This window comes from Spea bombifrons, chromosome 5 (genome assembly GCF_027358695.1).
Source record: "Spea bombifrons isolate aSpeBom1 chromosome 5, aSpeBom1.2.pri, whole genome shotgun sequence".
NCBI lineage: Eukaryota > Metazoa > Chordata > Amphibia > Anura > Pelobatidae > Spea > Spea bombifrons.
The window spans coordinates 36,522,008-36,546,557 of record NC_071091.1 but is presented as its reverse complement, the minus strand read 5'-3'; the positions used below and the strand labels follow the sequence as shown (position 1 = coordinate 36,546,557).

General features: G+C 38.4%; 1 protein-coding gene across 2 annotated transcripts in view; it reads left to right on the top strand.

Annotated features, from left to right (window-relative positions):
- VPS41 (VPS41 subunit of HOPS complex) overlaps positions 1–24,550 on the top strand; it is a 55,677-nt gene that overhangs the window by 30,358 nt on the left and 769 nt on the right. For both annotated transcript variants that reach the window (XM_053466357.1, XM_053466358.1), the window contains exons 16-29: positions 358–419; positions 1,657–1,738; positions 3,754–3,846; positions 4,962–5,089; positions 5,751–5,895; positions 7,486–7,527; positions 8,391–8,441; positions 12,106–12,243; positions 12,656–12,710; positions 14,392–14,532; positions 15,853–15,989; positions 21,094–21,193; positions 21,773–21,817; positions 23,287–23,366. In XM_053466357.1, the coding sequence (XP_053322332.1) occupies positions 358–419; positions 1,657–1,738; positions 3,754–3,846; positions 4,962–5,089; positions 5,751–5,895; positions 7,486–7,527; positions 8,391–8,441; positions 12,106–12,243; positions 12,656–12,710; positions 14,392–14,532; positions 15,853–15,989; positions 21,094–21,193; positions 21,773–21,817; positions 23,287–23,366 (1,299 nt within the window). The remainder of the gene's footprint in view (positions 1–357; positions 420–1,656; positions 1,739–3,753; positions 3,847–4,961; positions 5,090–5,750; positions 5,896–7,485; positions 7,528–8,390; positions 8,442–12,105; positions 12,244–12,655; positions 12,711–14,391; positions 14,533–15,852; positions 15,990–21,093; positions 21,194–21,772; positions 21,818–23,286; positions 23,367–24,550) is intronic.

The window sequence follows — 24,550 nt, the reverse complement described above, 5'->3', positions numbered from 1 at the left end:
TTTGGCATAGATTCAGGTTTAATAAATGCAGCTACTGTTCTCATACCCTCGCCCTCAACATTCAGATGTCCAAATCAGAACACTTGTCAGGGTATTGTTAGAGAAGGGAGAGGAAAGGGCTGACTACTTACCTTACCCGACGAGCCACCTAGAAGCACTCATCTCCGCATGAGGGAACAGCTGTTTGGGCCGGTTATAGGAGATCTGGGATCATTTCCCCAACTATTTTGAGATATGCGCTATTCACTGGAATTAGCCAGCTATTTCAGTTACTTACATGACGTAAACATATATGTTTTCTTCATTTGCCTTCTCAGTTTCTCTCTAAATGTCATGTATTTGTGTTTACATTTTCAGGATATTGGCTTAGCTTATATAACTCACCTAGTGGAAAAGGGTGACTATGACATGGCAGCCAGGTGAGTAGGTGACTGTTTTGCAATGTTCAGCATTTAAATAAATGGTGATGCCCAACAATATATTGCAGACACTGTACATGCAGGTGAAAGTGAACCTGTAAAATCATGCCAATTTTTAACAAATTAAAACAGATCAGTGATAGATCTACCTTGTCTTAGTGTCTAGTAAATAGAGATGATTTTATGAATGGCATCAAAAACTCTTAATAATGTTAACTTGTTCACTTAAAGCCATTTAGTGTTCATTCACTAAAATAAAACGAGCAAGCTTTAGAATATATTTGACATTTTTGCTGTCTGCCTTTTGATCATGGCATCTTAGAGAAAAAGGACGGATCTTACTGATACCTCCTCTCTTTTGTGACAGTGGACTAAAATCTTTACTATCTCTTGAGGGATGTTTTGGAAAGCCCTATATCCGGATTGGTTACAAATTGTTTTGAAAACCAAATTGATAAAATATTGTTTAAAATAAATATTAGCATCCAGGTACCGGACATGTTTTGAGGATGTACAAACTTAAATTGTAGTCACTTAGAAGCAATAAATTGTGCAGTACCCAGCATGATGCATCCTATCCCATCATTAGCACAGTCCAACGATATTGTACTGTATGGGAACAGAATTAGATGCTTTGTGTAAAGGTCAGATGAAAGTGAACATTTATCCCGATGTGTAGAAAAAGAGCCATTCTGAAACCCCAGTTTCACAAAGTTTTCCGGTACTTAAAATGTTAATCAAATAGTGATGCAAACTTACTTTAGTGGCAAAAACTTAAACACTCTTGTAGAAGAGAGAGAGGGAGATATGGGGGGCACAGAGCTTACTTTCATATACAAGACAATCATGTATGAGTTGCTTCTGCCTTGCATAAGAAAGTACGCAAAAAAAAGCTAAATAAATTGATTAGGAACTACATTGAGTCTAGCATTTTCAGAGTATTTCGTTTATTTTTGTCTCTATGAACTCCAGACATATATGAGATATGTGATTGGCAAAAGTGGTTTATCTGTGTTTAGTGGGCACTTAACTGGTAATCAGAGCCTCCATCTATGCCCCTTGGCTGTCTTATGAAGTTTGACAGTACATGGTGGACTTCTCTTAGGTACTAAAGTTTTGTGTGAGCTGCTGAACACCAAGGAGCCATCACAAAGAGAAGAATGCTGGAGTTGCATGAAATGCTGGTTGTACCATTTTTAATATTCTTACGTTTTATTTGTATGTGTCTTTGCTGTAGGAAATGTCAGAAAATACTTGGTAAAAATATGAAACTCTGGGAAGACGAAGTCTACCGGTTTAAGAAAATAGGCCAATTAAAGGTATTGGTTATCAGAAGGATCATTTTAGTGGTTAAAGAAAACAACATAATAGTTTCACAAAATTGAACTTTAGGTATATCCATTTGCTTCCTTCCAATCTCCCCTGTCATACTGTGATCAACAAGCAGGGCTCCATAACTTTGCATTGCTGATAAATATACCAAATAAGAGAAGTGAAATGTTTTATTGAATGTGCAGGAGGAAAATAATGTATGGCTTGGCTGAAAGATTAAATGCAGTCCACTTTTACTGCTTTCAGGCAACAAGCAGCATCTTCCTCTACTCTATGAAAGACCTTGCTCTTTTCATTCGCCAATCGTCTCAGTCGTCTGATTCAGATTTGGATTATCCTGAGCTAGAAGATACTTTTCAGAGAAATGTGAAATCATAGAGGAAAGCTCTTTCCTTTTTCCTGTGGAGGAAATTTAAATTCAGCTGTTAAGTTCTCTGCATATTTCGGAGGATGTCACTCCTGATCAGATGGGAACGTAGCTATAAAAAAGTCCTTTGAAGCTTCCACCTCAGCTTTCAAACCAGGAATCGCCTCTGCTACGGCGGCTAGAGCTGTCAGGTCGTGGCTGAGCTTGATTGTTGCTAAAGCTTCTAGAGGAGAGATGCTCAAGGACATCGCTGCCGTCAAATTAGCAGTGGACTTTTTGTGAAACGCTCGTATACAATCCAGCCAGGGCTTCTGCTCTTTCTGTTGCTACCAGAAGAGCTCTGTGTTTGCAGGCATGGGCCGCAGATCATACCTCTATCAACAGGCTATGTAATATTCCTTTCAGGGGTAGATCCCTGTATGGGAAATATCTTGAATCCCTGTTAGAAAGAACTACAGGTGGTAAGCATTGGGGATGCCCCAGAGAAAGGCAGCAGTGGAAAGATTTCAGCCTTTCCCTCAGTACCTTCCTGGCCAGCCCTGGGGATTGGCCAACAGGCACCCAAGACCTTATAGGGACCAGGGTCACAGAGGCCATTCCTTTTGTGAAAGAGGAAGATCGGACAGACTCTCCTTCCCCAAAACGCCTCAGGGTCCTAAGAGTTCTGCATGACACTACCACTGTCCCAGTGGGAGGAAGGTTCACATTTTTCAAAGAACACTGGTTTTCAATTACTCAAAATCTCTGGGTCTGGCGCATCATTTCAGAAGGCTACTGACTACAGTTTCAGACCAGACCATTTTCTGATTTCTCACCCTCCTCAAGCTCAGACAAGGAGTGCCTCCCTTCTGTCAGGTATCAATCAGTTCCTAGATTCTCATGATATCAAACGAATCCCCGGCGCAAGAACAGAAGTTGGGAAATCTCTGGTTTTCCTGGTCCTAAAAGCCAATGGCGGTTTCTGTCTTATATTAGACCTCCGTTTTTTGAACAGACACCATAAAGTCTGCTCTGGGCACTTCATGCATCAACAACTTCCTGGTATCCATAGACCTAAAGGATGCTTATTTTCATGTTCCTGTTCCTACAAAGTTTCTTCGTATAGCGCTTCCTTGCGATGTAGGGACCTTTCTAGATTCAGGATTTTCTGGAGCAGAGCTCCGGTCTAGGCAGGAGAATGGTCTCTCCAGACTGGCCAAACAGCGTCTGGTTTACGGACTTCATCTCCATCAGTTCCAGACCTCCTCTCCATCTTCCGGTCCTAAGAAACTTTCTATAAGCTATATTAATACTCCATCATAAAGTGCTCTCAGTTGCAGGAATACAATAATGACTACTGGCATAATGAGGAAGACAGGCAAACCTCTCCCTCACCTCCAAATAAAACCTAGGGCATCAGACCTTCTATGACAGTTCTCTATGGGTTATATTAAAGGTTAGACGTGTTACAACTTTATTGACGTAGTCTGTTGTTAGGAAACAAATGTACAGATTAATAATCAGATTGCTTAACCTAGTACTAAAATGCTAAGAATTAGTATGTGCACGGTCGCAGTGGTTCATACATTTTGGAATGTATGGGAATATCTCAGTATATTTACAACCATTTGTATGAAACATTTTTTTCTCTTGCAGGCAATAAGCAAGTATCTACCAAGAGGAGATCTACGGCTGAGGCCAGCAATCTATGAAATGATCTTGGATGAATTTTTGAAAACAGACTATGAGGTACTTATTCCTTCTGGCTTCAAAGCACAATATAAATGTAAAGTCTTATATTGATATAGTTAAACGATGAATACAACTCTGCTATTATGTCACATAGAGTATTGATGTTTTTAAAAGATCACAACACATTCTCATACCTGGGAACTGGGAAGGTTTTCCCAGGAGACTCTGGATGAAGAGCTGCTTCTCCTGGTCACCATGGAGAAACATCAGGTTGCAACTGTGGCCCCACTCCTCGCCCCCCCAAATATGGGGTTTTCTTAAGTGTGGGGCTAGCCTTAATTGATGTCTCTTTTGACCCAATCCCTATAAAGGCATAATCAAAAGATTGAGTGCTATAATCAGAAAACCCAAACCCAGTCTGAACTTGACTCCTGTCTTCAGGCTTGCAAAGCATATAATAAATTGAATTCTTCCTTAGCTAAAATCAATAGATTCCCAAAAGAAGAATTGAGACAGGAATTCTTTCTGAAGAGAGAGTAAAATTAAACACCACATCTCTACCGATGATCCTGGAACAATAAGGGGTCTCATTATAAGTCTCCTGCTGGAAGGTTTCCCTTTATGTTCTGTTCAAACAGTGTAACACAGCAGGTGGGGTAATTTTATGTTATAAAAAACATTTCCAGCTGGATTACAAAGTCGATCCAGCTATAGGGCCTTTGACAACAGACAGTGGGCTGGATTCAACCCAATGCGATTGTTCACAAATAATTTAACCAAATTACAATCCTGCCATGGAATGCAATGAAAAAATTACAAAAACAAAAACATTTTTTTTTTTTTACCTCACATAACGAATCTGGACTAGCGCTTATATACCCTAGGAGCATTTTGACTCCTGCTCGTGTTCAACTTGGAAGGTTTCCCAGGAAATCTTTGTCTCCGACAGAAGGGGTTTGCATAGAAAGAAATGTTATCTGCACTCTAGGTCACCCAGTATAGCAGGAATTGTGTTCAGCCCATAAAAGAATTAGGGGTTGCGTTATTAATTAGTATAATGCACCTGTCCAGTAGTTTTAAGGGTTTTTTCTGAACTGACTTGTTGCATGCATGAATAGTTATGTTCTAAACACCGGTAATATATGCGTCAAAAAAATATATTTTTTTTCCAGGGTTTTGCAACATTAATTAGAGAGTGGCCTGGAGACCTTTACAATAATAAAACCATAGTGAAAGCATTGAAGGGACATCTGAGTCATGATCCAGAAAACAGGATATTACTGGAGGCTCTAGCAGAATTGTAAGTTGATTAATTGTTGATATAACCAGCTGTCTATCTTATTAATAGAAACAGTTCAAGTGATCAGAAATATTACCTGGATTTCCATTTTGACTACATGTATGGCTGATGTATCTAACAATGATGTCAGTAATGTGACACAATGCAATAGCATAATTAGTTTAGTAAATCAAGATGGTTGCGTGTGTATGCAGTAGGTGTGCATCTTGCAGCCAGAAGATTGCCCTTCGGGTAAGTGTGTTGTTGCTAGTGATCACAAATGTTGTGGTTAACTGGTTCACTTTAAAATTGTACCAAGGATCTTACGGATTTTCGTAATTGTCCTGTCTGGATTTGAAATTTGTCATCATTTTTGGTTTGTATTATGATGACCATCAAAAGCTGTGGCACCGTTAAACAATAGCACTCTGTTCAGCAACATTACCTGGCCAATTATTAAATTATTCCCTTTCCAGCATTGGCTAATGTTGAATTAATGTACTACAGGTCAGATGATGCTTTCCTATCCCTTTTCCAAAATCCAACAGAAAAGGGATAATCACAACTTTCCCGCCTCCTTTTTAGCTTTACCCTGCTGTCGGTTCAGTTCTGGTTTCTCCTGCAGTCCCAGGTATATATAAGGTTTTCATTCATGTAACCATATAAATGTTCTGTTTTCCAGACACACGTATGACCAACGATACGACCAGGCTCTTGAAATATATCTTACCCTGCGGAACAGAGAGGCGTTTGAACTCATACATAAACACAACCTATTCAGCTCTATCAAAGACAAGATTGTCTTACTCATGGATTTTGATACAGAGGTACATTTTTATTTGTTCTGTGAAATTAACTAATAACCTTTATGCACTGACCAAACTAAAATCCCTATGCATTATCACTTAGGTAATGCTTTATATTTATATTTCTATAGGTGCACTCCTTACATACATAGACAAAATACCCAAATCATTCTAGGTGGAATCTGACCAGCCATAGAATAGGATGTGAATAAGTATTTGCCCCCTACCAACTTCTTCTGTTTTTGTATGTTTGCCAAACTTAAATGTTTCAGAACAGCAAACTAATTATAATATTAAATGAGGATAACCCAAGTGAGCACCAAATGCAGTTTTCAGTGGTGACTTCATGTAAAGAAGGGACAAAGCTATTCCTGCCCTACTTAGCCATATGTGGCAAGGGTTGCACAGCCATTTTTAAGGTATTGTGACTGCAGCAGACCACAGTGAGAGCCATTATCTTCAGAATAGGGAAAACCTGAAACAGTGCATGTCAGAGACACATACTGGAGACCACAAAATAACCCAGACTAACATGTAAAGAACTGCAGACCTCATTTGCCTCAGTTAAGGTCAGTTTTCATGATATGGGAGAGCTACAAGGTGAAAACCACTGTTGACCAAAAAAAACATAAAGGCCTGTCTCAAATGTGCCAAAAAATATTGACTCCCCAAAGTGGTGGTAGTGTGATGGTCTGGGTCTGCTTTGCTGCTTCAGGCCTGGGGCAACTTGCTATAATTGATGGAACCATGAATTCTGCTCTCTACAGAGAGCAACAAACAGGGCCAGGAACCATAGTGCTCTATCTAGGAAGCTAGGAGCATGGCCGAGTTATAAAGAAAGCTCCAGGCAAATTTATCTTGCCTGGAACTTTCTTCCTCGCGTAAGACTCACTTTTACCCCAGAGTCACATAACATTGTTGGTCGGGGTGCTGGGGCAACTGACCGATCATTGGTCCGCCCCTGCCCCCTTCCGTGTCCCCACTGGGAGCCTGGGTGCCATGCTGTGTGTGTGGCTCTTTTCTGTACATTAATCTACAGTTCATTGCTGTTAGCCTGTACCTTATATGCAAATTAATATGACAGTTTCCTTAAGCAGAATTTGTTAAGTGAGATTATTTTTTATTTATTATGCTTGATCATTTACCCGCTGTTGTGGTCAAGTGATAACCTCTTCAGTTTTGCTAACATCCCCAGGCTATTTCAAGAGCAACTAGTTTCCCATTTGTAATTAACAGAATAGTGGAATGCAGTAATACTCATTTTCACAGTGTCTTTGCTTTCATATGTTAGAAAATGGATAACGTTAACGTGACATTGGTGTTGAAAATAAATTTCCCGCACAGATGCCTTCATTTATTCTGGCTGTTGCAGGACATGCCTGCAGGTCCCTGTCTTGATGTTTTAACTCCCAGGCTAACAGCATTAGATTTATGCATATAGCCTGCAGCAACAATCGGAGAGCTATTTTATTGCTACAGTTTGCTAGTAGCTTAAAAGTTATCTAAAATCACATTTGTCTTTCTATTTTTTTGAAGATCTCCATTTTTCTTATATATATGGTAAAATTATCCATCCCAATATAAATCCATTCTTTATTTTTGTATTAATAGAAAGCAGTTGACATGCTTTTGGACAACGAGGACAAAATTTCGGTAGGTATCTGAGATTTTTTTCCAAATCCTATTTGTTGATGGCTACAATTTTTATTTGCAGAAGTCAGGTTTTATCTATTTTCATCTTGTTAATAATTAAAGATATTTCCTTCAATCATGCTGGTCCATGTCGGTCTAAGTGAATTGCTGACAGATAATGTTTACCAACTTTGCATGTACAGTGCTTTGGTTAATGGGTGCATGGCTACCATCAGAGAGGAACAACCAGAACTTATATATATATATATATATATAGGTTCTAGGCAAGTAGAGGCGCCCAGCCTCCCTGATCTGACATGGGACGCCTCATTGGTCCTGAGGCCCTCTACCTACAACTGGACCCTCAAGCCCACTTCCTTAGGAACTAATGACCCCGTTGCCTAATGACCCCATTGTGAGCGTGAGGAGGGGTGGCACGGTAGGGGGGAACAGATAATGTGGATGTATCTGTAGCTTTCAGTTTCATAGTGAGATGGGTCTCTGTATAGCAACTCCTAGCAGACAGAGGGACTTGGGTCCTGAATTTGGACCTCTGATCCTTACACATGTAGCTTGGTGATAATTTATCTGTAGTCTTTGATCAAGTTAATGTTATCCTTATAACTAATACATTACTGCATCTCGTGTAATAATGATTTCCATGAAGAGAAGCTTTCCTAAGGGATACTAACATAGAGAGTGTAATATAATTCATCAACTAAAATGACTGCGGAACAGTTTTGGCAGTTCGTGTTCTGTTTATAAATTTTCAGTCGTATTGGTACTGCATAAATTGTCCCTTTAAGGGTTCTAGATGCAAATTCTCAAAAATGTAATTTGATGTCTTCAGATAACTTTGTATTTTAATCTTTTACCATTTCTAGATTGATAAAGTTGTTGAAGAATTAGTAGATAGACCTGAATTACAGCATGTGGTAAGTAATATTGTTGGTGCAAGCCCAATGACCAGCTACTGCTACTTATGTGTGGAATTGGAAATGGCACACTTAATGATATTTCATTGTTTTTTGTTTGTCAAAAAAATTGCGTCATCCTGGGGTCTACTGAGTTTATGTGAAACGTTTTTTTGTGTGCTTACAATGGCAAGAAAAAGTAAGTGAATCGTTTGGAATTACCATCATTTATCTATATTATTACTCGTGTCCATATTGAAAAAGTATGTGTAGCCCACTTCAACAAAAGCTAATTGGAGTCAGGAGTTGGCAAACCTGGAGTCCAATAAATGAACCGGGATTGGCAAACATTTTGAGTTTGCTATTCTCAGGAAGCATGTGCTGATGTGCACCGTGCCTCACAAAAAAAAAAAAATCTCAGAAGACCTACAGTCAAGAATTGTTGGTTTGCATAATTACATAATTTACAAAGTAATATTTACATATTCATCAGTCCACAGTTAGACAAATTGTTTATAGATAGTACTGCCTCTAGAAGTGGCCACCAGCCAATATGTCTCCCAAGGGCACAATGCGGAATGCTCAATGAGGTAAAAAAAAACCCTAGGGTAATAGCTAAGAGCTTGAAGGAATCACTGGAACTGGTTAACATCTCTGTTCATGAGTCTACCATATGCAAAACATTGAACAGACACGGAGTCCGTGGCAGGACGCGACAGGGGAAGCCATTACTTTCCAATTTCACTTCACTGTTCACCTAAAGTTTGCCGAAGAGCATCTTTAGACTGCAGCCCTATTTATGACATAAAAGGGCACCACATACCCACATGAAAGCATTATTCCAATAATGAAGTATAGAGGAGGGAGCATCATGATTTAGGACCGCTTTGCTGCCTCAGGGTCTGGACAGCTTACCATCGTCGAGATCACAATGAATTCCCAAGTTTATCATACAGGATAATATCAGAAGTTGTGTAATGCGGCAGGACAATGACCCTAAACATCAAAGTAAATCCAATACAAAATGGTTTGGAAAAAATACACCTTTTGGAGTGGCCCAGTCAGGGCCCAGACCTTAACCCATTAGAGATGCTGTGGAATGACCTCAACAATGTCGTTCACACCAGACATCCTAAGAATATGGCTGAGTTTAAGCAGTTCTGTAAGGAAGAATGGTCTAAAATTCCTTCTAAATATTTTCCAGGTCTGATGCACTAAAAGCACTTGTTTGAGGTTATTGCTGCCAAAGTAGGTCCGACCAATTATTAAATCCAGTAATCCAGTTTACTTATTTTTTTCCACCAGCACTGTGAATGTTTAATGGTTGTGTTCAATAAAGACATGAAAGATTATACTTATGTTTTATTACCTTTAGCATATTGTGTTTGTTTATGCTTGTGACTTTGATGTAGATCAGATCACATTTTATAAACAATTAATGCAGAAAATCAAAGAGTTAATTTACTTTTTCTTGCCAGTGTATTTCCCCCAACACATCTAGACATTTAGGATACTTGTGATGGGTTTTAAACTGCTTACTACACACCAGCTGACTGAATTTAATCAGTGGAATGTCCGTAGACTGTACTGAAGGCAATATTTTAGTATTGATTTTAAAAGAAAGGTTCACATGAACAGCAGCATCAGGAATTTCTTTCTGGGTTTTAAAGAACTGGCTTTTTAAATGCTTTTTAATGCTTTTAAAAAGATAGATGCATCAGTGTTTGTTTTCTCAGGCTCCAGTGATTTATGATGTCAGACTTTCCCATTTATTATCACTCTTTATAAATACAATCTTAATTATTATGCTGGAATTTTGGGCTGTCATTCCCTGCAGAGGTGCAATATAGAATTAAATCTCTAGATGTCACTCATGTTCTACCCATTTCCTAAATCACAGCTCTAGAGCTGATGTGGTAAATAATAGAATGACTCTGTCTTAATCACTCACCATAAGAATAATTTAGAAGGCGGTTACTCCAGTTGAAGATAGAAAGTCAATGGCGGAACTGGCTTCGTTAGCATTTCGAGGAATAATTAGCTCAGTGTGGTTTGAGCAGGAAGAAGCCACCCAATATATGGAATGTCTTCCTGCAATGGCAGCTTCAACATTTGTAGACAAAACTTATTGGAACAAAACAAAAATAATTTCTGTATACAGGACTTATTTAATATAATTGTATTTTCCATAAAACTTCACCTTTAACCCTTTCAGTCCCAGGGGGTTTTCTCAAAATACACCGCTTAGCTTATTTTAGTCTTTTTTAAATAGATGAAAACTAGACTTACAGTGGGGATTGCAATGTGTGGGATCGGTCATTAGGCATACAGACCTTACATAGGATATCCTGTCTTCCGTTGACCTTACTTGTTGATGTCAATAGTGACGTCTCATGGAAGAGAATGCCAAATCTCATGATCGGGCATAATGGAAAGACTAGATGTTAAGTTCTGTGTTTTGTCTAGACATTTTGGGACAAAGGTTCTTGATGAAGTTCTAGACTGACTGGTGTTGGTTTACTTTTGCATCATTTGGCTAATAGCAAGGTGGAGAAGTAATGATGCAGACCCAAGCTGCCTGTTATTATGAAGAAGAACAGTAAGCATTTTGTATATGTTTCTGCAACATTAAGTAAAATTCTAGATCATTATACTTAAGATCTGAAAGGTTGCTGCGACATTTGGAGAAAATCTCAAATTATATTTTGGTATTTTAAGTTTAAATGGATTTATTAAAAAGAGATAAACAATGCAAAAACAGATGGCGTGGCACACTGGAAAACGTAAAGCACAGGCAGGTTGAATCTATTCATGTAGTCTTTGGATGGAATATGTTCGGTTGTCTATATGTCTCATTTAAGCCTCTTGTGTGTTTTCTTTCTGTAGAGTACTAATTGATATCCATTTGTATTGGCTCGTTTAATGGGGAGGGAAAAAACGCCAGTGCCAGTTATGGGCTGTGGTATCCTCACTGTAAGAAGTGAGGATCCAACAGCGCATTATGGACCCTGCCGGCACCGGGTCTGTCAGGATCACCTCTGCACACAAGCACAGGGCAATGATCATAAGAAACGGTTTCTTTTTTATTCAATGTCTTTAAAGGACATGCATTGGTTTCCTTAAGAGTTAACATAAATCTTTATTGTCTTTAATATTTATGAGGAAGCTGAATCAGGGCATAATGATATAAGTGCAGTGTGGTAGAACTCCCCGTTGTTTATTAAGTGAAGGCTATTAACATACTACCATCCATGAACGCTTCAGGTGCTCTTAATGAAAATGAAAACTGAATTGTTAACTGCCTTGAGAGATGTATTAAAACAATTAATGTGCTTTAACTTAATGACTTTCTATCTGCAAAGACATTAAAAAGTAATGTCAGAATTATTATTTTTGGACACTTCTGTCATCCGGCAAAGTTATGGAATCAAGTAGCTACAATTATTTATACATTGTAGGCTTTTTTTCGTGATACATTTCACAATTTCCACAATTTGTCAAACTTTCAGTTTCTGGACAGCCATAGATGCCTAGAATTTTGGGTGATATAGTTTAACAATAGCTGATCAGGTATGAGCTCATCTCACAGAACAAAAATCATAGACAGAGTACCTCAACCTGTAAAAAAAAAAAAAAAAAAAAAAATTATGTTAACATATGTCGATCTGTTGTTTTTGATTTACAGTACCTTCACAAACTTTTCAAAAGAGACCACCACAAAGGACAGAAGTATCATGAGAAGCAAATCAGCTTATATGCCGAATATGATCGACCAAATTTTTTGCCTTTTTTACGAGACAGTACTCATTGCCCGTTGGAAAAGGTATGTTTATAGCATCAATCAAAACGACCAATGACGTGCCAGGTACCTCACTGAAAATGGTTAGTTAACATCCTTGGCACGTCATGGCATTAAATAGGCCTAGAAAGCAAACTAAGATCAAGCACTGTAAAAATGTTAAAACATTCTTGATCACGAAGGGTACAATAAAAACAACCTGGTCCTTAAGGGGTTAAACTCATCCTTTAGGATTATTATATAATATATGCTTTATTTTGTATCATTCTGGAAATGCTGGCTTCCCTGAGAGGACAGAGCCCTGAGATTTTCTTTAAAAATTCCTTTTCAGGTTAATTTTATTTAAAGGTACAATTCATTACACATTACCTATTATTGTAGGTTATCTTGCTGATTTGGAATGTTCTCGGGCATTTTTGTGTTTCTTTCATTATAGGCGCTTGAGATCTGTTACCAGAGAAATTTTGTGGAAGAAACAGTGTTCCTTTTAAGTAAGTATATTTGATTGCAGGTTGATAAGGACCAAGACCAAAGCTTTTTTTCCCCATTTCTAGCACACCCTTTGTTCAACCACCATTCCCCCTTTTCCATGCTTAAATATATGTATGTGTGTGTATATATATATATATATATATATATGTATATATACATACCGTATTTGCTCTAAAAAATACCCCTCGTCATATAATTGGGGTCGTCTTATAATCAGACCTCAAATAGGTCTGACTATGAGACAAAGATCCAGATCCCCCGCAGCGCTGCAGGGGACCTGGATCCTCCTGTCTTCCATCCCCCCCCTTACTTACCAGTGCTTCTGAGTCCCTGGTGTGTAGCCGCGATTGTCAGTGCGGGGAATTCTCTCTGACAGTCGGGGAAGGTCTGCGCGATGGACGCAGACAACCCTCACTGCTAACCGCACCTCCTTCTGGCTGCAGCAGAAGTTGTCTACATGCTGCACGGAGAACACACCGGGAGTCAGAAGCACCGGTAATTTTTTTTTGGGGGGGGGGTGTTAAATGGGGGGTATAAGGCATTTCTGTAGGCAGAGTACTCTATGAAATGCCTTTTTAACCCCCTTAATGCCACTCTGCAGCCAGAAATGCCTTTTAACCCTCTATACCCCACTCTGCCTCCTGAAATGCCTTATACCTCCCTATATGCCACTCTGTCCCATAATATGCTTTTAACCCCCTAAATGCCAGTGGCATATAGGGGTTTAAGGCATTTCTGGAGGCAGAGTGGCACATAGGTGGCATATCATGGGTCACAGTGGCATTTAGAGGGTTAACAGGCATATCATGGGGCACAGTGATATTTAGAGGGTTAAAAGGCATATCATGGGGCACAGTGGCATATAGGGGGTATAAGGCATTTCTGGGGTAGAGTGGCAAGCCTGGGGGCAGATGTGCATAACTGGGGGGCAGGTTGGAAAATAAAAGGAAATAAAAACAAAATATTTTTCTCAATCATAGCTTTTATTAAAAAAAAAGTTTACATAGTTTACATGAATTAACATTTACTGGTAAAAAAAAATTTCCTGTTGTCTTATATTCAGGCTTTTTCTTTTTTTCCTAAATTAATATTCAGATTTTAAGGGGGTCGTCTTATAATCAGGGTCTTCTTATAATCGAGCAAATACAGTGTGTGTGTATATATGTATATATATATATATATATATATATATGTATATATGTATATTTCTAGTGTCAGTCTATGTAGATCCTAATGTAGCTGTGTATAATGTAGGCACTGCTGAGACATGCCTTTATTAGCAGTTGATCTACCCAGGTGATCAACGTATGATATGCACGGTTTGCTTTAAGCTAGGTGTCTATGAATACCTTAACTTGTCTTTAATGGGGGAAACATTTCATATTTAAGTGTAAGCACTATGGAAATTCCTGAGTCATTTTTTTTATCTTAAAAGTATTATATCTTGTACATGGTGACAGATTTGTATATTTAAAGCATTTTCTGATTGACATAAACTGCTCCCTAAAATTGCTGTCCTTCATCTTGAAATAATTGTAAATTATGAGCTTAGTTTGCAGTTTCTTTATTTTAAGTTAAGATTACAAAATGATCTGGTATTTTTCCATGTCATTACAAAGTCAAAGCACATTTTTTCATACATTGTGTGACTTTTCTAAAAGGTCTGGCCTTATTTTGTAGGCAGAATGGGAAACAGTCGCAAGGCTCTTCAGATGATCATGGAAAAACTATACGACGTGGACAAAGCTATTGAGTTTGCTAAAGAGCAGGATGATGCAGAGCTCTGGGAGGACCTTATCTTATATTCTATTGACAAACCACGTAAGAGAAGTGCATTTGTGATCTAATCTGTAAGAAGCAAAATAATGCTTACTGTTTAACTTCAACTTCCACCATATTGAGCTAAAGACTAATCTTGGTAGTGTTAGTTGTAATTTTGGTCCACTAGGGGGCGCTTGTGTTTTTGATCGGTTTTTCTAGTGTTAGTTGTAGTCAGAAAGCTATGTAAATGCAGTGGACGTAACCATGTACTGGTCTTAATTCTTTCACTGCATTTTTGGGGCATCATGTTCTTACAAACTAAACCAAGTCAAACTGAACATGATGCTACAGCCTTTTATTTTGCAGAACCAAATGGAGAAATAAGCATTGGCATTTGTTGAAAGTGGGACTTTCATCGTACTTGGAGTTTGCAGGAGAGTTGTGGTTTCAATTGCCTCAATCCACTGTGGACACTACACTAGTGTGTAGTTCAATCAGTCAGGTGACTTCCAGGAAAATATTGATTTAAGTAATAAATATATTGAACCATAACACAATATTTTTGGAGCAGAAGCTTACTGGGATTGGTGCTTTATAAATGTAAAGTGACGTTAGGAAGCTAAAACTGCAGCTATCCTATCAACGCCTTCTTAAGCAAATAAACCCCTTTTGTTTCCAGTGTAACCTGAAGCATAAATTACTTCAGTTTTTGCAAATGAAATGTACTGATCTCAGTGTCCCATAGAGCACTATCCTGTATGCTGATGTTTTTACGGTGCGCCCAGTACAGTTAAAATGTCCAATTACTAGATGAAATATTTTTATTAAGTAGATACTGGCCCTTAATTTAGCGAACACTGAATTTACTGCAGGTAAATCACACTGGGAAATTGTCCTGTTCTTCTGCTTTGAGTAACAAAAACCTCTGCAGCACAAAATGTATCCTTCGGACAAAACAAATATGACACGTACAGAACAAACAGAGTTCCTCTTGAATTGAATGAGTTAAATGATTAGGGAGTGATCACATCTAGGTAACATTAGTATCTGTAACCTCATTTTGCACCTTTGGGTTCATAAGCATCTGTGAAATTGTTAAGTAATGGAAGTGTGTAGAAACCTCCCTAGTGCAGCTATACCCAGGGACAAGCCACCAGTACAGTTTGTTATTGCCAAGTTTCTTTGAGCAGCTATTTTTTGAACTGCCTGGTGAATAATGAGTTGGTTGATTGTTCATGGCAGAGCCTGAGCATTAATGCATGTTAGTGGTTTTATTAATAGGAGAGAATAAAGTTTGTCATGCATTCTAGAACATTCCAATCTGATCTATATTTTTTAACATGTACACATGGATGTAAGATGATAATCTTTCTTCAACAGCATTTATAACCGGTTTACTGAACAATATCGGGACCCATGTTGACCCCATTCTCCTGATTCATCGTATTAAAGAAGGAATGGAGATTCCTAATTTGAGAGACTCCCTTGTTAAAATCCTACAAGACTACAACCTCCAGGTAATTACTTAAGTAATTGTTTGAATTTGTGCAGAATCTAAAAATTTGTTTAATCAGAAGTGTAATTTATTTCAAATAGTATGGTATCTGTAAATACAGAAATAGGCTTTGGAGTTCTACCTGGAGTTAGATTAATTACCTTTAAACTAAAGACAATGTCATACTGTTCCTGTGTGCACTTTCTTTTAACTGTTAGACTGATCTGGTGCCATGGTATAATGTGCTGTGAAGAAGTATTTGCCCCTTCCCAATTACTTCTATTTTTGTTGTATTTGCCAATAACCCAATTGCACTTGAGCTTTAGGTCACAAACTGAATTCATGGTTCTATCGATTATGTAGCCCATGTCCTAAAGCAGCTCAAACATCACATTGCTGTGTTACCTTTACACTAGATGTAACGGGACTCAGGTCTTCTAAAACGTTCAACTTTTGACTCATCAGTCCACAAAACACTATACCAAGTCTTGGGGGGGGTCTCCATTTGTGCTGTTTTTTGGAGACCTTTTAGTTTACTTAACTTTGCTAGAATTAATCATGTCTTAGTCTGTCTGGTGACATTGAACCCATCTGTTAAATTCAGTTAATTGGTTAATTCATTAACTAAGGGGCAATTGCTTTTTCACACAGGGCCGGTAGGGTTGGATCGCTTTTTTTCCTTCTATGCATGAAATCATTTCAAAATTGCATTTTGTGTTTACTCATCATCTAAAACATTTGACAGTGTGTAAAAATAGAAGAAATCTGAGACATTTGGCACAGCCTATGAAGACCTTTATTGGGTATCTTGATTTTCTGTGTGTTTGATATGACTGTAGAGCTGTAGACTTATGTCCACCCCATAAGGCCAATACTGAAAAAAAAACATAATTGATGTAAAGGGATTATATAAATTCACTAAATATATTATATAATCATAAATATTAATAATTGATTTGTATTGTATAAGTAAATATATATATAAATACTTGGTTATCTGCGTCTTTGAATTCCATGCCTGTTTTTTCCATCTCCTATCTAATCCTCCCACATGCGCAATTTTTCTCCATGTAAATATTTTTTCATTAAATGTATGTGGTTGCAAATACATGTAGATTGCACCAAAGCCCACGTAGGTGGCAATACCCAACATATCACAGGCTAGACACTTATAAGATGGGGTTAAACATCATAACCATACTAAACAAAAACATGATAGTGATCGAAATACATGTTTCTTCAAGGGTAACACCCTTTTTTTTGCATCTCTGGTGCACCTGCTTTTATATGGGGAGCATGTGAATATTTTAATTATAAACCACAACTTATCTAATTTGAGTATCCAGAGTAGAGCCAAGACTATATCCAACTAGTTTTCTTTGTTTTATGTCACGACAGCTTTGTTGAAATACCAGTTCATGTTATAGTGCCAATATCATAGTTTAGTGGTTCTCCTATCAAAGCTGAAACTCAGAAATATGCATTATACACACAAACTATGCTTTTGTGTGGTGTGGCCATTCATTTTACTAGTTAATCTTTTGACACCTATCCAACTCCATTATCTGTGTAAGCACCCTAAATTAAGCCATTCTCTCCCGTACATGCATAGCTTGGAAAAAGCTGTTATTGACTGTCGAGAACCCAATCAGGATGCTTCAACGGGCAAAACTAAGTTCTGTTGTACTGTGATCTTTTAGGGGGAAAGACAAGGTGTTCTTAACCCCTATGTTACTCTATTGACATACAAGTATGCCCTGAAAAGATTGCCTGTGTGACGTACCTGTACGTCATTCCATTTTCTCAGCAGCAGGGAAATCTCCCTGCCGTTACACAGATCATCAGGCTGGCTATTGACAAACATGCAACCAGACTGGCACAGAATCGCTGAAGTAAACATCGTAGTGTAGTGTATCAATCAAATAATAAAAAAAAATCTATAATATAATTATCTATAAAGCATTCAAAAACACAATGTGATAAGGAAGTCTTTCAAACAGTAAGTGGGATCAAATCTTCTTAGAAAAAAGTATTTAATAAAATATTTAAATCAACATTTCACATATAGTGCAGGATCAACTGTAGGTGGAAAGTCTGCCAAATGTTGGAGAATTATATTGTATTGCACCCATAGTTTGATAAGAAGGGCATTGATGGCAATATCCAAAGTAATATAATCTAGCACATGGCAATAGAAAGCAGGAAAACAGCAGATAAAATAATTGGATCCTGTCAGGGTTATGTTCTAGCCCATATTAGAGGTCTGCAGAAGTCTGAAGATGTCTTGCCAGGGTTGTGCCTGGCACAGGACTTGAAACTGTAACTTCAGGCTGGTTCTCTGTTCCGTCTGCCACTTGTCTATGGTGACACATAGTATTGCAGTTAACAAAATAGCAGAGAAGGTAGAAATCTGCACTCAAGGTGCTTCCACCTGCGTGCTGACCATCTGCGCTTGGTACCTGTTTAGTAGACTATTTAAATTTGCCTCCAGCCTGGATTCCTTACCCAGTTATATGATATCTGACTTCTTGCCTGTTCACCTGACGGATATAGGACCCTGACACAGCTCACTTCTCTGGATTCTCTGGAAACGCATCTCTTTTTCCACAAATGCACCTACAATATTTTGGCTTCTTGCAGTAATTCTGCAAAGGGGCCCTTTTTGCGGAAGTGCTTTGGGAGGCCGGGTTCATGGAGCTGATGCGGGGGAGAAGCAGACAAAGACAGAAGAGCAAGAAGAGGCAAGAGAAGAAGCAGAGCTGTGGAAAAGGAGATGGGTATACAAAAGCGGGAGACATTGAGAATATCTAAACCCTGATGGAAAGCCTAGCCCCTAATTTAAAGTTTTCAGTTATGGGAAAATGCAGCCTATAATCAGCACAGTACAGTAAATACCTCATGCAATATTGTCATTTGGTTAAATATTCCCTAGTTTTAGAAATTGGCATTTCAGGCCATTAAGAATTATTTCCGTTTTTAGGGAAAAAACTTCAAAAACTCATAACTGCATGCGTGCATTGACCAAAACCTCCTAATCCTCCCTATCGATATCAAATAAAATATATTCTAGGATTTTTAAAAAAATAAAAAAAAACAGCAAATATTTTCATGCTTTAACCTTAATCGAAACAGCAAAAATGTTATCCGTCAAGTTGAATTTCTGCCGATATGTGCAGTTTATTGAGTTAGTTTGTAATAATCCCTTAGTCTGTGATTTTAAAGTGCATTGCGATGATTACTTAGTGAGATGTAGTTTATAGATTTTTTTACATGCTATATAAATTTGCATGGTCTTTTAATTCATTTTGTGGCTTTTCTTATCAATAAATTACTTCTCAGTTTCTGGCAAGCAATGCCTTAATGGGTTTTCTTTTGTTTGAGTATTTTTTTTCTTTTTCAAAAAGAAAAGCAATATTTTTGCTGGATTAAATATTTGAACTGAGCCTTGTAATTATTTATTGTTAAAACAGAAAGTAAATGAAGTGAAATATTGGTGCTAACTATGTATAACTTGTTAATGTATAAGTTGACTGTTAAATTTTATCCTAGATGCTATAAAAAAGACTAAACCTTTGAATTGTATTTTATTATATATTGTATTACCGTATTGGCCCGAATATAGGCCGCACTTTTTCCCCCCACTTTAAGTCTTTAAAGTGGGGGTGCGGCCTATATTCGGCGTCTAGCGCCCGACGCCCGGGACATGCAGGCAGCGGGGTTAGGATACAGATCCCCCGCAGCGGTGCAGGGGACCTGCATCCTACTGTCTGATACGCTCAGACAGCCTCCCCTGCCGGCACTTTCCACGGGGGGAGTACCGGCACGGGAGGTTGTCTAAGCACATCGCACGGACGTTCACCGGCAGCGGCGATGCGCCGTTGCCGGTGAACGTCCGCACGATGCATTTTAACCCCCCAGACTTACCAGGGCAGACTCCCGGGTGTCTTGCAGGGCCGGCGGAAGACATCTACGCAATACGCGTATACAACTTCCGGTGCCGGCACTTCCGCTGAGTGCGGGCACTGGAAGTTGTATACACGATGTGCATAGATGTCCCCCTCCGGCCCCGTAAGACACCCGGGAGTCTGCTCTGGTAAGTCGGGGGGGGGGGGGACAGAGTGGCAGCATATCTCGGGGGGGGGGGAGTACAGAGTGGCAGCATATCTCGGGGGGGAGTACAGAGTGGCAGCATATCTCGGGGGGGGAGTACAGAGTGGCAGCATATCTCGGGGGGGGGGTACAGAGTGGCAGCATATCTCGGGGGGGGAGTACAGAGTGGCAGCATATCTCGGGGGGGGGAGAGGACAGAGTGGCAGCATATCTCGGGGGGGGAGAGGACAGAGTGGCAGCATATCTCGGGGGGGGGAAGAGGACAGTGGCAGCATATCTCGGGGGGGGGAGGACAGAGTGGCAGCATGTTTTTTGGTGCTTTTTTAAAGAAAAAAACATTTTCTTTAAAAAAGCACCAAACTTTTAGGGTGCGGCCTATATACGGGGGCGGCCTATATCCGAGCCAATACTGTATATGCTTTTTGTAAAAAATTGATTATTTCCATTTAACTAACAAGTAGTAGTTAAATGCAGTTGAAATCTGTTTTACTTTTCATGATTTTTCAGCCCATTTTTACTACAATTGCAGCTTAGGTAATAGCACAAGTGGTTGGCACCGCTAGTATCACCAAGAGATAACATTTAGATGACCCAAGCACAGTATACCAGTACTAAAACTGACCTACCGCCTACATTGGATTGGAGTACATCGGAGTTGTGTGCCGTGGTCATAACTGCTATTTTCTAACCTTACCTTTCTTCTACATTATGGACTGTGTGAGAATCAAATGGAATGATTACCTTGACAAGGGACAATCACACAAAGTACTAACACCTATGTTATGTGGAACTATGATACTGTATATATTATTGTAATAAATTTAGATTTGTAATCTTTGTTTTTGAAATGTAATTGTGTGTGCTTTAAGTCTACAGTATTTGAGACAGGTTCATTTTAATCACCAAATTGCAAGGATATTGCTTTAATCTAACAAAGCTACTTGCATACATAAACTAAGCTTTTATTGATCGCAGTCTGTGCCCGGTAAAAATGTTTTTTTTTGTGTGTTTTGCAGATACTGCTGAGAGAGGGTTGCAAGAAAATTTTAGTTTCTGACTCGCTCTCCTTGTTGAAGAAAATGCACAGAACCCAATCGAAAGGCATGCTGGTGGATGGTAAGCAGAAATCATTGAAAGCTCCTAAATATTCAGTAGCCTTTTAGGGTTGTTTTTTATGCTGAAGTTGCTGCATAAACATGAAATCCAAAAGGCTAGATGTGATGTAAAAAATACCTAGAAACACTCCTACCTGTGTGACAGCATCAGCCTGCCCTCCACATTATTTGTGGTACTTGAGTCAATTTGCATACTAGGGGTCTGTTAAAATAAGACGGTGCCGGTCTGGAGAGTTTAAAGCTTGAATTTCTGATACATGTTTATACATGTATACAAAACACTAATAGATGTGCTCTCCAGAGAGGGGAGGATCCAGGTCCCCTGCAGCGCTGCCGGGGGATCTGGATCTTAATCTTGTAGTCAGACCTTTTTTTTTGATGTCTGATTATAAGACGACGAGGGATATTTTTTCAGAGCATTTGCCCAAAAAAAAAACTTGTCTTACAATAGAGCAAATACGGTATATATTGCCCACCCATTAAAAAAAGTGATTGGGTTTTTTTTTTGTTTGTTTTTTTTTTTTATTACTAACAGAGTGTGCTTTGGTATTTTACATTTCAACATTTCTATTTTTTCTAGATGAGAAAATATGTGAAGCATGCTTGTCTGCTATACTTCCTACAGGTACTCTTCCATTTATGCATATCAACACGTTACATTGGAAGGAAAGTTTCATAGCATTACATTTAAGAAAGTGATTTATTTAGGAGTTATCCCTATTAAACCCTTTAGCATTGTTTTAAAATCCCCCTCATATAGCTTTTTACCTTTAAGATAAAAAAGATGGCTGGCTGCACCATATTTCAACAATGACTGGATTTAACTGAGCACTTGGCATTCTTAAGTAGTTGAGGGGGTTATGTTTCTTGTAGTGCTCTGGCCCAGTCTGGGCCACTTTGACACACAAAGGAATTATGTTAGGTTCTACTCTTCATTACTGGGAAATGGTTTAACCCATCATAAGCAAGATCTCTTGACATACACAAACACTGGCAACGCTGTGTTTGATGCATCCAGCAGAAATCTTTAGAATCATTGAGTTCCAGGGAGATACTGAATTCCACTAACCATTAATGTAAATTGTAAATTGGGCAATTTTTGTTTGCTTCATTTCTTTGATATTCTGCAAACAACAACATTAAATGAATCCCAGTGAAGCCCTCAGCCATAATTCATCACCTATACAAAAGTACCCCTTCTTGGCCATTGTAAATATTAAATATACTAACTGTGCAAAGTACTGCAAAACATATGTATTATGATTTTATATCTGTCACTGAATTGAAAAGATAAGCAAAGAATCCTTACAAGCACACCAGTGACAAGGATTGTGGACGTAATTGGTATGTATGATGCATTTGTCTGCAGTAAAACCAGAAAGTGCTATCCCTGAGACATACAACAAAGCAATGAATCAGCACACTTCCAGCAAATAATAATTTAAATAATATTAGATTGCTTAACCCACCATTGCATCAAAACATCCCAATCTTGGCGAGCCCTATCTAATTGTAACTTGACTGTACCGCTTACCATGGAGCTGAATCAGTGGTATTTCTTACTTCTTGAGCCTTCTCAGAGGGATCATGGGAAATGGAGACTCATACCTTTTCAATGCCTTTAGTGAAGACATTTGTCAGTGTCGGCAAATATAAATATACAAGGCTCAAAAACAAATAACACAAGTGAGATTATTATTATTATTATTATATTAATATAGCTCCAACAATTTACGCAGCGCTTAAAACAATACATATAGTCAAGGGTTATGACAAGAATTGACAGACTAAGACAAACCGATACAATAGATGGAGAGAGCCCTGCTCGCAAGCTTACAATCTTGAGATTTACATTCAAAGCTATGTTTTTAGTATGTGACACGTCTGCTGGAAGTGACAATAACATTGTAGCAACAACAACAAGCTAAAATCTTTAATTGTTTTATTAAAATATGGTGGTGTAAGGCGCTAACCTCAGAAAAGCACATATGAATATAAACACCTAATTAATCATGTATGTTCGGTGGTATTTTAATAATGATCCATGTTTGTTGTACAGTATTATGTTAAAATCTTTTGTATTTTGTTTTGCAGATTCTTCTAAACCGCATGGTGTGGTGGTATTCCACTGCAGGCATATGTTCCACAGAGAATGCCTGCCTGTCAATAGCACTGTAAGCACTCACAGTAACGTTCATCTATTAAAATTGCACACGTGTATAACCAGACAGGATTAATTTACTTTTCGTGATCCCTCGGACAGACCTACAGACAGCAAATAGTCTTCAGAAGCGAAGAATTAAATGTGTTTATTTAAAAAGGGAACATAGTAGCTGGAAAGAATCCAATTTTTTTGCGTAATTATTTTTGCAAAGTCTTAACAAATATCATTACATACACTTATGTCAGAAATTCCTTTTAAAATAATGTCCTTATAGGATTTGGATTATATGATATATAACTATACAGCACGCTGATTTTTCAAATCACGTGCACATGATTTAATTCTCATTGGTTCTATTTATGAAATGTTTCTAGTGAACAAATACCATACAGGCATGGCATGGTCATCTGAACGCTGACAGAGTTTGGGGATTCGCCTAGGTAGCATATAATAAAGCAGTTACCATTGTATAAAAGTCTAACTTTCCACTTTTAATTCTCATGTTATCAATATTTAAACAGTGCTGTTCTTTTGCTGAGAGAGAACAGAATTGTCTCGGGTTACTCTGTATTTATTATATTGTAAGGCTTATTTTATAGACATTCCTCTGCCTACACTGCTTTTTGTGAGCATGATTGGAATACATATGCTCTCTATTATTTTTTTCCACATCATTGAGTTGTGAAGAATTCCCTTTGTCTACATTAAGTTTTTACACCCAGTAGGAATATGTAAACGCCGCTCTGTCAGCAATATTTCTTTCATATGATTGGGTTACCTAGACTCTCCTCTGCCTGCATTATTTTTATCACATGATTGGGATACGTAGACCCTCCTCTAGCTACATTATGTTCCCCACTTTATGGGATTGGTGTTCTTTTCTTAGCACAGTGATTTAAGTCTGTATTATAAACAGCTTGGCAGAAACGTGAAGCACTAGAGAAGTGAAACCTACACACTGTTCAATAAAACCTAATGGCAAAAAAGCCTTGTGCATTGGAGTTTATTCTAGGAAAATTAATACCGGTATCTTAAGAACATCGCATTGTTCTAGGTTTATTACAGTTTACTTATACAAACCCATATGTCTGGCTGCCCTGCCCCAAAATGTTCACCAATGCCTTAACAGCTGATGGCAAATGACATGTTTGTCTATTATCTATAAGCTGTATGTACTATTACAGTGTTATGTGT